This window comes from Lipotes vexillifer, unplaced genomic scaffold (assembly GCF_000442215.2).
Source record: "Lipotes vexillifer unplaced genomic scaffold, Lipotes_vexillifer_v1.1 scaffold217, whole genome shotgun sequence".
NCBI classification, from domain to species: domain Eukaryota; kingdom Metazoa; phylum Chordata; class Mammalia; order Artiodactyla; family Lipotidae; genus Lipotes; species Lipotes vexillifer.
This window is the reverse complement of record NW_006788200.1, coordinates 8723434-8739238: the sequence shown is the minus strand read 5'-3', so window position 1 is coordinate 8739238 and position 15805 is coordinate 8723434. Positions and strand designations below refer to the sequence as shown.

General features: G+C 41.7%; 2 protein-coding genes across 2 annotated transcripts in view; both read right to left on the bottom strand.

Annotated features, from left to right (window-relative positions):
* Positions 1-386: 386 nt before the first annotated feature.
* On the bottom strand, positions 387-3312 carry PCDHB4 (protocadherin beta 4). The gene has a single exon (XM_007461487.1). The coding sequence runs from the start codon at positions 3158-3160 to the stop codon at positions 884-886; it is 2277 nt and encodes a 758-aa protein (XP_007461549.1). The 5' UTR covers positions 3161-3312; the 3' UTR covers positions 387-883.
* A 10308-nt stretch (positions 3313-13620) lies between these two features.
* The window catches only part of LOC103084241 (protocadherin beta-3), a 2780-nt gene continuing 595 nt past the window's right edge, over positions 13621-15805 (bottom strand). Inside the window, exon 1 of the mRNA XM_007461485.1 lies at positions 13621-15805. This exon is cut by the window's right edge and continues 595 nt beyond it. Within this exon, the coding sequence (XP_007461547.1) occupies positions 13621-15805 (2185 nt within the window).

Sequence of the window (15805 nt, the reverse complement as noted above, 5' to 3'; positions counted from 1 at the left end):
ACCAAGCAGTGACTTAGTTTTATTTTAGTGAAGTGATACCAAGTTATAAAAGATTTTCTCTTTAATTGTTATTTATAAATGAGAATAATTTTTATTTTAATATCAGTGAGTATTTATGGAGCAATTACAATGTGCTACGTAAGTAGCAAACAAGATAATCTCTAGCATATACGGTGCTCACAATGGGATATGGTCACAACTGTAGTGTATGAATAATTTAATAAAGTGCATATTTAGGTACAATTTGGGAGAAACAAGTATGCTAATTTATATGTTCACGGCTATTCAGGGGGGCATAGCCTGGTAAAATAGTGAACAAGAAAGGTCTAGGTAGCTACAAAGAATTTCAAACATTCTGGCCTAGCAAATATAAAGCTATGTGGTAAAGACAAGCACCAAAAATATATAGAAATGTAAGGTTACACAGAAGCTTTAAAATGTTACCCTGAAAAGACATTAACCAAGAAGTTCCTTTAAATAAAATTTCTTCTTACACTACTTGAGTAATTTATAGTTATGGAAAGATTAATCACCAAGAGAAGGTCAAATATGGAGAAATACATAATATCAAGTGTAACTAAAAATGCTAAATCCAATGAATATTAATAAAAGGAAGATTTAGCACAGAGACATGCATAATTTGCAATAGAGATATACATATTTCTACAACAATACAATCTCAAGAGAAAGTAACGCAATGTGAGTCAGGTTTAACAAAATTGAGAGGCTCACTTGACCAAATACGACACGTAACCGAAGAAAACTATTCTTGCAGTTGGGGGTTTCTTTTAATTTCTCTCTCTGTGTTCTGAACCAAGAGTTTGGGAAATACTGGCTTCAGGAATTTGAACTCACCAGTTTCATGGTCTCCCGTCAGACACACCTACTGGTAGCAGCTCTGGGACAGGGTCCCCGTGCCGCTGACGTCCACCAGGTGGCCCGGAAAGGGGCCCTCGGGCACCGAGCAGCGACTCACCGAGACCGAGCAGCGACCCACCGAGGCCGCCCCGCCCCTCCTGCACAGCCGCACCGCGACGAACACCAGCACCGAGAAGACGAAGAGCGACGACACCGACGCCAAGGCCACCACCAGGTAGACGGTGAGCTGGGCGGCCGGGGCCGCGTCCGCCGCTTCCGCTTCCGGGGCCGGCAGGTAGGGCTGCGAGAAGCCGTCCACCAGCAGCACGTGCAGCGTGACGCTGGCCGAGAGCGGCGGCTCGCCGTTGTCCTTGACCAGCACCAGCAGCCTGTGCTTGGCCGCGTCGCGCTCGCTCAGCAGCCGGGCCGTGCGCACCTCGCCGTTGTGCGCCCACACGCCGAAGAGGCCGGGCTCCGTGGCCTTGAGCAGCTGGTACGACAGCCAGGCGTTCTGGCCCGAGTCGCCGTCCACCGCCACCACCTTGGTCACCAGGTAGCCCGCCTCGGCCGCCCTGGGCACCAGCTCGGTGCAGGGCGCCGAGGCGTTCTGCAGCGGGTACAGCACGAAGGGCGCGTTGTCGTTGTCGTCCGCCACGAGCACGCGCACCAGCGCCTGGCTGCTGAGCGCGGGCGAGCCGCGGTCGGCGGCGCCCACGCGGAACTCGAACGCCCGCAGGGCCTCGTAGTCCAGGGACCTCAGGGCGAACAGGTGGCCGTTGTCCGGGTTGATGGATACCAGGGAGGCCAGGGGCACGTGCGGGTCGAGGGGCGGCAGCAGCGAGTAGGTGACCTGGGCGTTGGCGCCCGCGTCTCTGTCTGTGGCGCGGACGCTGCCGATGTGCAGGGCGGGGCTGTTGTTCTCGCGGACGGACAGGGTGTAGGAGGTCTGGGTGAAGGCGGGGGCGTTGTCGTTGACGTCGGACACCAGCACGGTTATGGTGTGCTGGGTTTTCAGTCTCGGTGTCCCCATATCTGTGACGGTGATGGTGACGTTGTACTCGGCTCTGCTCTCTCTGTCCAGAGGGCTCTCTGTTACCAGGGTGTAGAAATTCTTTAAAGTCGGTTTTAGAATGAATGGCAGATTATCTGGAATAGAGCAAACCATTCTTCCATTGTCTCCGGAGTCTCTATCTCGAATTCGGAAGATGGAGACTACAGTCTCAGGAGCATTTTCTGGGATGGAGCAGGTGAGTGAAGGTATGGTAAATTCAGGGGCGTTGTCATTCACATCTACCACCTCTATGGCTACAGTGCCTTTTCCGGAAAGGCCTCCTCCATCTGTAGCCTCAATTTCCACGTGGTAAGATTTAATTTGTTCAAAATCCAATTTCTTGGTCAGTCGGATTTCTCCTGTGACTTCATTTATTGAGAAAGTTTGTTTAATTTCCTCTGATGCTTGGAACAAGCCATAGGAAACAGTTCCAAAGTTTCCAGCATCTACATCCCTAGCTAAAACAGTAAGTATTGGGGAGTCTAGGGGGATGTTTTCCAGAACCTGCACCTCATATGGAGTGTGCACAAACTCAGGAGCATTGTCATTGACATCCATGATCAGGATTCGTAACATGCTGGTGCCAGACTTAGGTGGAGACCCACCATCCAGCGCCACGAGGGTTAAGCTGAACTCAGGCTGCTCCTCTCTATCCAGTGCTTTGTCCTGCACCAAATCTGGATATTTCTTGCCCTCACTATGATTTCGAGTGATAACGTGAAAATGAGAATTGGGGCTGATAGTGTATTTTTGAAGACCATTGCTGCCCACATCCAAATCCTGAGCTAATTTCAACGGAAAAACAGTCCCTGGCTGGCTGTTTTCCGGTATTTTCAGTAGCATTTCCCTATTCGGAAATACTGGGGAGTGGTCATTTATGTCCTGGATTAATAGTTCTCCTTCAAAAAATTGCACCGGAGTTTCCAGGAACACTTGGAAATGCAGCACACAGGGTTCAACGGGGCCACATATATCTTCCCGGTCTAGTTTCTCCCTCAAAAGCAAATCTCCAGTCTGGCGATCTAGCAGCAAGCGCTGCTTGTCATCGTCACACACCACCTGGGCCGACCGGGCGGCCAGCTCCCCAATTCCCAGGCCCAGGTCCTTGGTCAAATGGGCTATAAAGGAGACGCTCTCTGTTTCTTCCAGCACAGAATAACGAATAGGCGCAGGGTGAGCCTGAGATAAGAATACCATCAAAATAAAGGTCATCACTTGCCTGTTTTGTTGAATTCTCTCTAGCGTCTCCATGTTGGAGCCAGAGTGCTTACATCCAACCCCTTCAGCAACCACAAAAAGACCCGAGGTATTAAATTCTGACTTCTTGCTTGGTAGAATCTTCACAAAATTGCCTTTAATCTTAAAGTCGTTTAGTATATCGCTACCCAAACTCGTTGGTAACCCAGCACGGCTGGCAAAGCTTCTTCTGTGTGGTGTTGATTTCGTCTGGCAACAAAGGAACACGGGAGCTTTTTAGGGCTCCTTATTCACAGTCTTAGCCGGCAGCGCCACCCTGCGTCCTTATTGAGAAACTAATACTGTAGTCTCAAGTCAGCCTATTTTGGAAGTGTCCAAATGTAAGCCCTTTAAAAAAGTGTATAGAACTTTTTTTTTTTTTTTTTTTTTTTTTTTTTGGGGGGGACGCGGGCCTCTCACCGCTGTGGCCTCTCCCGCCGCGGAGCACAGGCTCCGGACGCGCAGGCCCAGTGGCCATGGCCCACGGTCCCAGCCGCCCCGCGGCATGCAGGATCCTCCCAGACCAGGGCAAGAACCCGCGCCCCCTGCATCAGCAGGCGGACCCCCAACCACGGCGCCAAGAGGGAAGCCCTAGAACTTTTAAAAGTTTTGTTATTCCATTAAATAGCTTAAGGTATAGGTTATTCCATTACATTGCATGAGCTAGAATAATTGTGAGCACAAAGCAAGGGGCTATCTTCCTCTCCCCATACCCTTATAAGTGGAACTTAAAGAACTCCATTTCCCCTTTGTCATAATCTAAGCAGGGGAGATAAACTCTTATAAAATTATAATTAATTTTAGTTTTATCTGTTTATTTCCAAGTATGTGAGAAATTTATGATGTTGCAAAAAGTTTGTGTAAGGTGTTCTGTACCACCTGGCCTCAGGTCCTATCTTTTTACACTGGTGTGCAAACAGTAATACAGTTGAATAAAGAGGCATCCTGCTTTGTTATAAGTCCTTTTACAGTATGAACCCACATTAAAATATTAAGGAGGTCAAATAGTATTAGAATCAGATTCTTAGATCCAGAGAGGAAATGAAAGGATTTTTACAGATAAAGAAACAGAAGCTCGAGGGTGATAGGACTTGATTATTCTACTTGACTATTATCAGGATAATATCAGGACAAAATTGAGTGAAAATCATAGAATTTTATTAAGGTAAAGCCTTTAAGTTTAAGCTGATTTAGCTAGATATCTGTATTTAATAATGAGTTTGCTTCTTACCACATTGATCCTTTGTAGCCCAGATATCACATTCCTTGACTAGCCAATTTGCGGGAAGACAATAAGCAGTGATTTAAAACATTTTAATGTGTGAGCAAAGGGTACCTCAAGCTTTGCCTACTTATATATGGTGAAGAGGAGAGACTTGTTTATTAAATGGATTTCAGTGCAGCATGCAGCTATTGTGATTTCCCTGATACAGTAAGTTAACTGAGACACAGTTAATCAGTTTACTAGTTACAATTAGTATATTGAATGGAGTACCACTTATGGGATTTCTCCTCCTTAAATATCTTATAATTTAATTAATTAACTTCATAAATTATGATTCACATTTAATGAATTATTTTAAAATCATGTCAGTAATCTTAGATCCTGATAATGATATAAAATATTAGGAAAAATTATTATTATTATTATTATTTACTTTTTTTTGACCATGCTGCGCACATACGCCGTCTTAATTCCACAACCAGAGATCGAACCCGTGTCCCCTGCAGTGGAAGCATGGAGCCTTAACTGCTGGTCCACCAGGGAAGTCCCAGGAAACATTATTTTTGAAAGAAGCCTGGACTATAGTAGTCATTCAGTAAATATCATTTGGATAAATTAATTAATCCACTCTAATGATCATATTTCTACCTATATTAGAAGATTACTGTGAGATCATGCATTCAGCCATGAACATGTCTGACACTGAATACAGAATTCTGAGAGATGAGAGTATAATACACGATAAGCACTGTTCAAATAAATTTACTTTTACTCTAGCTCTGTTAATTCCTGTTGTAAGAGATCTAGTAATAGCAATAATAGTAATATTAATATGCTGTAGAATTTTCTTTCATGCTTAAGGCAAATCAGAGAAATGTATATCAACATTAAGTGAAATGAAAAAAAAAACATACTGAAAAGAAAAAAAGAATATTATTTTAGATATAAATGGAAAGCAAATTTCCTGAATGAAACAAAAAATTGTTTCATACTATATTAACTGAGCTCTAGTTAAAGTTAAAGAGTTCAGGACAAAATTCAAACTAGATTTTGTTTACTTATTCCTATATGCTGACATAGTAATAGTGTTGCAAATTAGCTCTTTTCAATCCCTTTTGTCAATCCAAAACAAATGAAATCTAGGTAATATTAACATATATTTGTCACTATATGCCAGATAATATTCTAAGCATTTTACATACACTAACTCATTTTATCCCTCAAACAACCCTATGAGGTGGGCACTCTTATTAGGCACATTTTATAGACAAAGACATTGAGGAATAGAAAGTTTAAATAATCTGCCCATAGTCACACACCATGTGAAAATGGCAAAGGTAGGATTCAAACTCTTACAGAATGGCTCCAGAATCCATTCTTTGATCTAACTAAGTGGAATTAGAGAGGTGAACAACATTTTAGGTAATTTAGATCCAAACTTCAGCCATGCCTTGGGTACACAGATATCATAGGTGAAATATATTTGTATTCAAATTTTCAATTAATATAAGAATCTTTTAAATAGTTTGTCTCCCTTTAGAGATAGGTACCAGCAAAAAGAGGTGCTTACAAAATTTAGAAATTGAAAGGAAAACTAAGAGTCTTTTGTTGAGATCATTAATTAGGTTTAAAAAGAAAACTAAGAGTGACATGAATAATTAATTCCCTGTAGCCTTTTATATATATATATATATATATATATATATATATATAAATACCTATGTATAGATCTTTTGAAATGTTATCAGTGTGTAAAGTTAAAATCAAGAAAGGTGGCCTAAGATGATAGTTTAACATTGCATCATGGATTATTTTGCCAAACTGCCAAAGTTATCAGAAAAAACTATTATATCTGCATGGAAGAGGCAATAATGATAAAGAGAATGACTACCTGCAAAACCGTTCCATTCCAGTCAGGAAAGCTGCATTATCCATTCTGAAGGATTCATACAACAACTTACACAATTGGTTGCCAGACCTGAAGCACAATATTTAAAACATTTCTTCCATTTTGAATACACAAAGAGAGATAGAATAGTTAGAGGGATACTCTGGTAATTAAATATCAGTTTTAATTCCTCCTTGGTAAAATACAGGCAAGAACTTTAAATATCATTGAGGGAAAGATAAAAATCATTTTAAAGGAATTTGAATACAAGAAGTCCTGAAGTTCAAATGCTAAACACATACTTTGAAGTTTTGAGTAGTCTCACTTGTTTAAAAAAAAAGAGAGAATGTTTTTTTAAACTTCATGATGACTTGAGAGCTGTTTTGCTCTTAACTTGGAGGGGGAAAGTACAGAGGGATATTAAGCAATAATTGTTGAAAGGAGAGATAAATTGGTGAAATATGTATTAGATTTTAAATAGTATTTTTAATTACTGAAATCACACTTCAAATAGTATTATTTCAAAATATTAAGCAGCATTGAGAATTGGTAATTATAAATGGTTTGTAGATTTTACTAGAAATTCTTATAAAAGGAATTATCTTTCGGAATTTTCTACTAAATAGATAAATTAGATTCATCAGCTGGCCATTCAAATGAAATAACCGTAAAGGAAACAATACTTGTCACTGGTAAAAGCAAACTAAAATTTAATATCTTTTAACTTTTTAATATCTTATAGCTAAACTGAAGCTATAAGATGTTTTTAAAAAATCACACTAATTGAAATGCAAATTTAGAAAGGAGATATTTGAATAATTAGTGTTTGGCCTTAGAAATTTGTGATGAAATCCAATATAATTTCTAATAATTCCTTGTATTATATACTATTTTAAAAATAGGGGCTTCCCTGGTGGCGCAGTGGTTGAGAGTCCGCCTGCCGATGCAGGGGACGCGGGTTCGTGCCCCGGTCGGGGAAGATCCCACATGCCGCAGAGCGGCTGGGTCCGTGAGCCATGGCCGCTGAGCCTGCGCGTCTGGAGCCTGTGCTCCGCAACGGGAGAGGCCACAACAGTGAGAGGCCCACGTACCGCAAAAAAAAAAAAAAAAAAGTATTTGTATGTTTAATTTTTCAAGATTATTTTGGCTACTTGCATTTCCAAGTGAATTTTTCCTTCAATTTGCTAATTTCTGCAAAAAAAAAAAAAAAAAAGCAAGCCTGCTGGGATTTTGATAGGGATTCAGTTGAATCTGTAAATCAACGTTAAATCTTCCAACACATGAACAATTTTCCATTTACTTAGGTTTTCTTTAATTTCTTTCACTGGTTTTATAGTGTTTGGCATACAAGTCTTGCACTTATTAAATTTATTCCTAAGTATTGTGTTATTATTATTATTATTATTATTAATTATTATTATTTTGCGGTACGCGGGCCTCTCACTGTTGTGGCCTCTCCCGTTGTGGAGCACAGGCTCCGGACACACAGGCTCAGCGGCCATGGCTCATGGGCCCAGCTGCTTTGCGGCATGTGGGATCTTCCTGGACCAGGGCACGAACCCGTGTACCCTGCATCGGCAGGCGGACTCTCAAACACTGTGCCACCAGGGAAGCCCAGCTGTGGGTTTTTATAGTTGCCTTATATCAAGTTGAGGATATTCCCTATTATTCTTAGTTTCATGAATGTTTTTATTATGAAAAGGTGTTGTATTTTGTACAGTGCTTTTCCTGCATTTATTGAAATGGTTGTATGGTTTTCCTTTTCTGTTAATATGGTATATTGCATTGATTGAGTTTCATATGTTAAATCAACCTGTATTTCTGGGACAAATCCCACTTGGTCATGTTGTATAATCCTTTTCACATGTTGCTGGAGTCAGTTTGCTAATATTTTGTTGAGGATTTTTTGTACCTATATTCACAAGAGATATTGGTATTTAATTTCCTTTCCTTGTTATCTTTGGTTCTGGCAGCAGGGTAATACTGGCCTCATAAAATGAATTGGGAAGTGGTCCCTGCTCCCTTTTTTTAAAACAAGTTTGTGAAATATTGGTGTTAATTCTTTTTTTAAAAAAAATATTTATTTATTTATTTGGCTGCACCTGGTCTTAGTTGCAGCACTCGAGATCTTCGTTGCCACATGCAGGATCTTCATTGCAGCATGCAGTATCTTTAGTTGCGGCATGCGGGATCTTTAGTTGTGGCACGTGGGATCTTTAGTTGTGGCATGCGGGATCTAGTTCCCTGACCAGGGATCAAACCTGGGCCCCCTGTATTGGGAGCATGGAGTCTTAGCCACTGGACCACCAAAGAAGTCCTTGGTGTTAATTCTTTAAATGTTCAGTACAATTCACCAGTGAAGCCATCTAGTCCTGGGCTTTTCCTTGTGGAAAGTTTTCTGACTACTGATTAAGTCTTGTTGAATAGGATGAAACATTGAGGATGAAGAAATCCATTTCCCCAGAGATAAATATAAGGGGGGAAAAAAACCTCAAAAGACAATATTTAGAGAAGACAATTTTAATTTTTGATAAACTTCTAATTTTCCTAGAAGTTCAGTTTCTCATCAAAGTCTTTCCTCATGGACAGCCCATATTAGTTGGACACTATTGACTTCAAAAATCTGAACCCATGGGCTTCCATGGTCCGGGAGGACCCCACATGCCGCGGAGCGGCTGGGCCCGTGAGCTGTGGCCGCTGAGCCTGCGCTCCTCAGCCGGAGAGGCCACAACAGTGAGAGGCCCGTGTACCAAAAAAAAAAAAAAAAAAATCTGAACCCATTTGTCTCTCATATTCCAGTCAGAAACCTCTCATATTAGTTGTTCTGGAACTAAGTCTTAGTGATGTTGACATCCCCAGAATGCTCAGAAGGTGGCCTTATGAGCAGCAGTCCACTGAAGGCTCCTTGTTCATCCTCCACATTTGAGTATCACTGAATAGGAGCAGAGAGAATTGAAAGAGGAAGATGGCTAAATCAAATTAGTGATCAAGAGGATAGAGCATGTGTTGGCTTGAGTAAACTTCTGTGGGTGGTTCAAGGAACAGAAGGTAGGGCTGGGATAGGTCCTAGACCAGGTATAGCATGATTATGCCAAATAGAAGGTGGCTTCTAGTTGTCTTTAATAACAGCACAAACTTTTGCCTGGCTGTGTCTGTCTCTTAGTAGCCTAGATATGCTTTAGTGCTCTATACTTCCAGGTTGTGGGTCCATGTGCTAAACATTAAGTACTTTGAGGCTTTGAATCATTGATAAAATAGTCATGAGTTCTAGCTCATCACCATCCAGGATACCACCTTGTTCTACCTGGTACCAACTCAGTACACAATATAGGATTGCTTAGCAGTGGGTTTTCTTTGTCATCCAGCAAGTTGGGTGTGTCATCCAGGACCACCATATGCAGCACTGTCATGCATATTAACCAAGACCATGTTTTTTCCCTGTAGGTAATTCTCATGTATCAATTACTTCAGTTACAGCTCATTTTCCTCAAAATCAGCTTTATTCTAAGATTAAATCAGCTTGTTTACTCTAAAGATTGGAAAGTAAATGATGTCTTCGTTAGCTCTCATGTCTATAGCCTTATCAGACATCATGACAGCCAAGAAGCAGAGGGTGACAGTCCCTAAGATTTTGCTTCATAGAGCAAATGCAGAGCAGTGCCACCCAAGGGAGACTGGGGCCCAGCTCAAACACATCATTAGGTGTTGGTCCAGAACTTCTACTTGAGTGTGGCAAAGTTGAGCTAAGCTTCTTAATTAAGGCTGGGATTTGTAGAGCCTGCAGCTGTAACCACTTTGAGACTCCTTCCTCCCTTTGCAAGACTACCAAAACCAGTAATGGTGTGAGGGAAACCTCCAATAGAACATGAGTTCTCAATAAAATATCACCAACTAACAAGACTAACAGTGTGAGAAACAGATTCAACAAATAAAAGATGTATATACAGAAGAAACAGAGATTGGAACAATATGGAAATAACTTAGAAGTAAAAGATGTTTAACTTCCTCCAACAAAAAAGAAGGAAATGGCAATTGTTTTTTTTTTTTAAAAAGAACAAATTGTTGTGAAAACCTGCCAAATGGAAATTCTGGGGGGAAAAAGCCCACAAAAAACTACAGTTAATTTTTAAAAATTCACTATATTGGATGAATCTCAGGTTTGGACCTAGCAAATATCAGAACATCAAGAATAAAGAAAAAATCTTAGAGTAAAGAAGTTTACAGATAAAAGAATGAGAACTAGACTGATATACTGTTCATCAACGGTCTTCAATACCAAAAGAGGGAGAAGGAAAATTAGTTTACATTTTATTTTTTTATATAAATTTATTTATTTTTTTGCTGCGTTGGGTCTTCGTTGCTGTGCACGGGCTTTTGCTAGTTGCGGCGAGCGGGGTCTACTCTCGGTTGCGGTGTGCAGGCTTCTCATTGAAGTGGCTTCTCTTGTTGCAGAGCATGGGCTCTAGGCACGTGGACTTCAGTAGTTGTGGCTTGTGGGCTCTAGAGCCCAGGCTCAGAAGTTGTGGTTCACGAGCTTAGTTGCTCCGCAGCATGTGGGATCTTCTCAGACTAGGGCTCGAACCCGTGTCCCCTGCATTGGCAGGCGGATTCTTAACTGCTGCACCAACAGGGAAGTCCCTAGTTTACATTTTAAAATCTATGACCAACCAAGCTATTGGCTAAGAACATGAGGATTAGACATAGAAATAACTGAATTATGCCTAATAGGTTGCCAGCTTTAAAACATGTAACAATCTACTCTAAGAAGCAAAATATAGTAGTGGAATATATTTTTAAAAACTGTCATTTTTTAAAGTCCCCATTTGCAAGGAAGCCATATTCAAGGATTAAGGAAGATTTATTAAAAGTGTGGTAAGTTAGTTCACTAGTTTTAATGAGTGATATTTGAATATAGTTTAGTCTTTTAACAACTCTACATAAAAGTTTAAAGTTCATTTTCATCTCTTTGCCTTTCAGTATTAAAAACTAGATTAGAATATTAGTAAGAGATCAATCTGGAAATAATTCACAGTAATGAATTTGTCCATGCTTTAAAAGAAGAACTACCGGGAAATTATTATGAATGTAGAAAGTCATCATTTTTACCTAGTGCTGGACTTTCAGTTGGGGGAATTCCAAAAAGTGGCAAAGATAGTTAGTACTATACATATAGTGCCCTCTCTGTCATGTACTTAATAAAATATCCAGGTAAAGAAGTTTCTGAAAGTTGTCTTCAAATAAAAGGGTAAAAGGTTTCCAATAGCCAAGAAATAAAAGCAACTTTGAACCAAGAATAAGGTATAATTTTTTCCTATCTTCAAATTTAGTCCATATGATCTTTTCTGGCTTTACTAAACTCTGATCACTTCTCAACAATATGTGAATTCAGTGCATCTATCAACTAAGATATTATTAAGTATCTGTTCTTCTTATGTCTGGGTCTAAATAACTCCCCGGTTATATAGTGCCTTCAATTTGAGTCCAAAATCATATACCATATTGGCCAAAAAAGAACTGGCCTCCATATTTTCTGTAGTTGAAAACTTCCCTGGTTCTGACATGAGCTGGAACTAAGCCAGCCAAATACAGAGAAGTCTTGATCAGAATTCTTTGCCTTTTCTCTGATCTTCATGAAAATTCAGCTAAGTATGAAAAGAAGAAAAAAAAGTCTGACCAAAGAGCCAGATTCAATATCTCTATAAAGTACTTAATGAGTGAAAGGAAATACTGCCTTTCCCCTGATTACTAAGGACTCATGTATTTGACTCTCATACATAAAATAACACCATTTTAATATGATTATAACTTTATGTGTGATTGAAGACATGTCAGTGTTAAATTTTTTTTTTGTTTTTGTTTTTTTACAGTCATTAGGGGTTTTTAATTTTTGAGCTGTAATTGACATGTAACACTATATTAGTTTCAGGTGTGACAATGATTTGATATTTGTGCATATTGCAAATGATGACATAAGTCTAGTTAACATCTAGTTAACAACATTCTTTTTCTCTTTTGAGAATTTTCAAAATCTTTGAGAAACTTCAGTTCTCTTCTAATCATGAGTATTCAATTCCTGGAAAGTTCTATGTCTCTGGATGAGAAAATGCCTATGAGGAGAAATTTTATTTTTTCCTAATCATATTTTTTAATTGGGGACTAAATATTTTGTACTTTAAAATACGTTTTTTTTTCTATTTCATTCAAAATAGACATAAAAATTGATGTTTGGTTGCTTCAAGAGTTTATTCTTAGTTGTAGTTAATTTAGACTTTCACAGTGATATTGCTCTCTCCCTTTTAGAACTTCCCATTCTTCTAATCTTCTTTTAATTACTCTATAGGAGGTAGAATGTTGATGTGGTTGGGCAGTGTTTATCCCAGAAGGACCATACATAATCCTAAGTCATGTCAGGTTGAAATCTGAAGGAGGGAACTAAGAGAGGAAACAAAGAAAATATTTCCTTCATATATCACCATATAAATGCCAAGTAGATATTAATTTTTTTTTAAGTAGGATTGGATGGGACACCACTTTTGCTATAAAGCATTTAGAGAACATATATACATGTACTTTCTTGAAATTTTTTAAAAATGGCCCTCAGGTTGATAATACTTACATCTCAGAAGTTAACAAATTGTCATTCCACCAGATGCTTATTAAATAATCTTTTCATGCCAAATGGAAAAGCACGACCAGTTGTTCAAAATGCCTATGTTTAATTTGTTTTCTCAGTCATCCATCATAAATACACTTTAGGCAAATCTAAGAGTAATCTGACCTATTAACCTACATTTTTGGTCCATTTTTAGCCAATATAAGCATATACAGTGTTGAAATATTAATTGCAAATGTCAAAACAGAAAATGAATTATATGTGTAAGTTTTATTTGAGTACTAAGCCCCTACAGGATGATACACGTTAAAATGGTACATACTAAAACATTTTTATTTATCCACTCATTAACCACAGACAAAGCTGCTTTAGGAGTATTATAAAGAATATTACCTGACTATATTCAATAGGGTAAATTATAATATTGGTGGTTCAGAACTCTCTCTACATTGCTTTGGATAGAGAATTTGAAATGACTACCTTAAATAAACCTATTTGAAATCATCATTAAAAGATGATGCATTTATTTTTACTCACCTATTAGAAAAAGAAAGAGGCATTAATACTGGATTGAAAAGGTAGGAAGCAGATGAAAAAAGAACATGCAGGGTTAACTAGACAGTAAAATCAATATATAAACAAAATACTATATCAACTCAAGAGCCTTGACTTAAAGCATTCGTAGCCAGACAACTTTCTGATTCTTCTGTTAGTGAAACCTACGCTATTCTTGCAATTGCCTTTTTGCACTAGTCCTGCCCAGTGTCTTGAACCAGACCACTAGGGAGAATCGGCTTCAAGAATTTAAACTCATTTAACCCGGAGCCTCCCGTCAGACACACCTCGTACTGGTAGCTCTGCGACAGGGTCCCCGTGCCGCTGAGGTCCACCAGGTGGCCCGGAAAGGGGCCCTCGGGCACCGAGCAGCGACCCACCGAGGCCGCCCCGCCCCTCCTGCACAGCCGCACCGCGACGAACACCAGCACCGAGAAGACGAAGAGCGACGACACCGACGCCAAGGCCACCACCAGGTAGACGGTGAGCGGGGCGGCCGGGGCCGCGTCCGCCGCTTCCGCTTCCGGGGCCGGCAGGTAGGGCTGCGAGAAGCCGTCCACCAGCAGCACATGCAGCGTGACGCTGGCCGAGAGCGGCGGCTCGCCGTTGTCCTTGACCAGCACCAGCAGCCTGTGCTTGGCCGCGTCGCGCTCGCTCAGCAGCCGGGCAGTGCGCACTTCGCCGTTGTGCGCCCACACGCCGAAGAGGCCGGGCTCCGTGGCCTTGAGCAGCTGGTACGACAGCCAGGCGTTCTGGCCCGAGTCGCCGTCCACCGCCACCACCTTGGTCACCAGGTAGCCCGCCTCGGCCGCCCTGGGCACCAGCTCGGTGCAGGGCGCCGAGGCGTTCTGCAGCGGGTACAGCACGAAGGGCGCGTTGTCGTTGTCGTCCGCCACGAGCACGCGCACCAGCGCCTGGCTGCTGAGCGCGGGCGAGCCGCGGTCGGCGGCGCCCACGCGGAACTCGAACGCCCGCAGGGCCTCGTAGTCCAGGGACCTCAGGGCGAACAGGTGGCCGTTGTCCGGGTTGATGGATACCAGGGAGGCCAGGGGCACGTGCGGGTCGAGGGGCGGCAGCAGCGAGTAGGTGACCTGGGCGTTGGCGCCCGCGTCTCTGTCTGTGGCGCGGACGCTGCCGATGTGCAGGGCGGGGCTGTTGTTCTCGCGGACGGACAGGGTGTAGGAGGTCTGGGTGAAGGCGGGGGCGTTGTCGTTAACGTCGGACACCAGCACGGTTATGTTGTGCTCGGTTTTCAGCCTGGGGGTTCCCATATCTGTGACTGTGATGGTGATGATGTACTCGGCTCTGATCTCTCTGTCCAGCTCTCCTTCTGACACTAGGGTATAAAAATTCTCTACAGATGGTTTCAGGATGAAGGGGAGATCGTTCTCGATGGAACACACCATTTTCCCATTGTCTCCAGAGTCTAGGTCGGAAACACTGAAAACAGCCACCACAGTCTCTGGCGAGTTCTCTGGGATAGGGCTGGTAATTGAGGACAAGGTCAGTTCTGGTGGGTTGTCGTTCACATCAACCACCTGAACTATCACTGTTGATTTTCCTGAAAGGCCTCCACCATCCTTGGCTTCTATGTCCACTTCGTAAGTATGGATCGCCTCAAAATTCAAATATTTGATTAGTCGGATATCACCAGTAATTGGATTTAGTTGAAAAGTTTTTCTAATTTCTTCAGAAACATGAAAAAATGCATATGATATTGTCCCCCAATTTCCTGTATCTAAGTCAGAAGCTGAAACAGTGACAATAAGAGAGTTAACGGGGCTGTTCTCTAGAACTTGAACCTCATAGAGGGACTGTGTAAATTCTGGGGTGTTGTCGTTTATGTCTAAGACCAGGATGTGAACCTGGACGGTCCCAGACCTCCGTGGAGTCCCGCCATCCAACGCAGTGAGCATTAACCTAAGCTCTGGCTGCTCCTCACGATCCAGCGCTTTGTCTAGTACTAGTTCTGGGTACTTCCTTCCATCCCTACGACTGCGTGTGAGAACGTGGAAATGGGAATTAGGAGTGATCGTGTAGTTTTGGAGACTGTTTCTTCCCACATCCAAGTCTTCAGCATTTCCCAAAGGAATTATTGTTCCTGGTGTAGTGTTTTCTAGAATTTTCAGCTGCATTTCATTTTCAGAGAATGCCGGAGAATGGTCATTTACATCTATCACCTGGAGCTCATTTGTAATAAACTGCAAGGGGTTTTGCAGTAATATCTGAAACTGCAGAATGCATGGCTCTGAGGAGCCGCATAGCTCCTCCCGGTCCAATTTCTCATGCAGGAGCAAATCACCGGTCTGATGGTTGAGCTGAAAATACTGTCTGTTCCCTTTAGACACAACCTGGGCCCCTCTGGTGGCCAGTTTCCCT

Bases quoted from the DNA above. Each gene is read 5' to 3' on its own strand.
- PCDHB4 (XM_007461487.1), bottom strand. From the start codon at position 3,160: ATGGAGACGCTAGAGAGAATTCAACAAAACAGGCAAGTGATGACCTTT.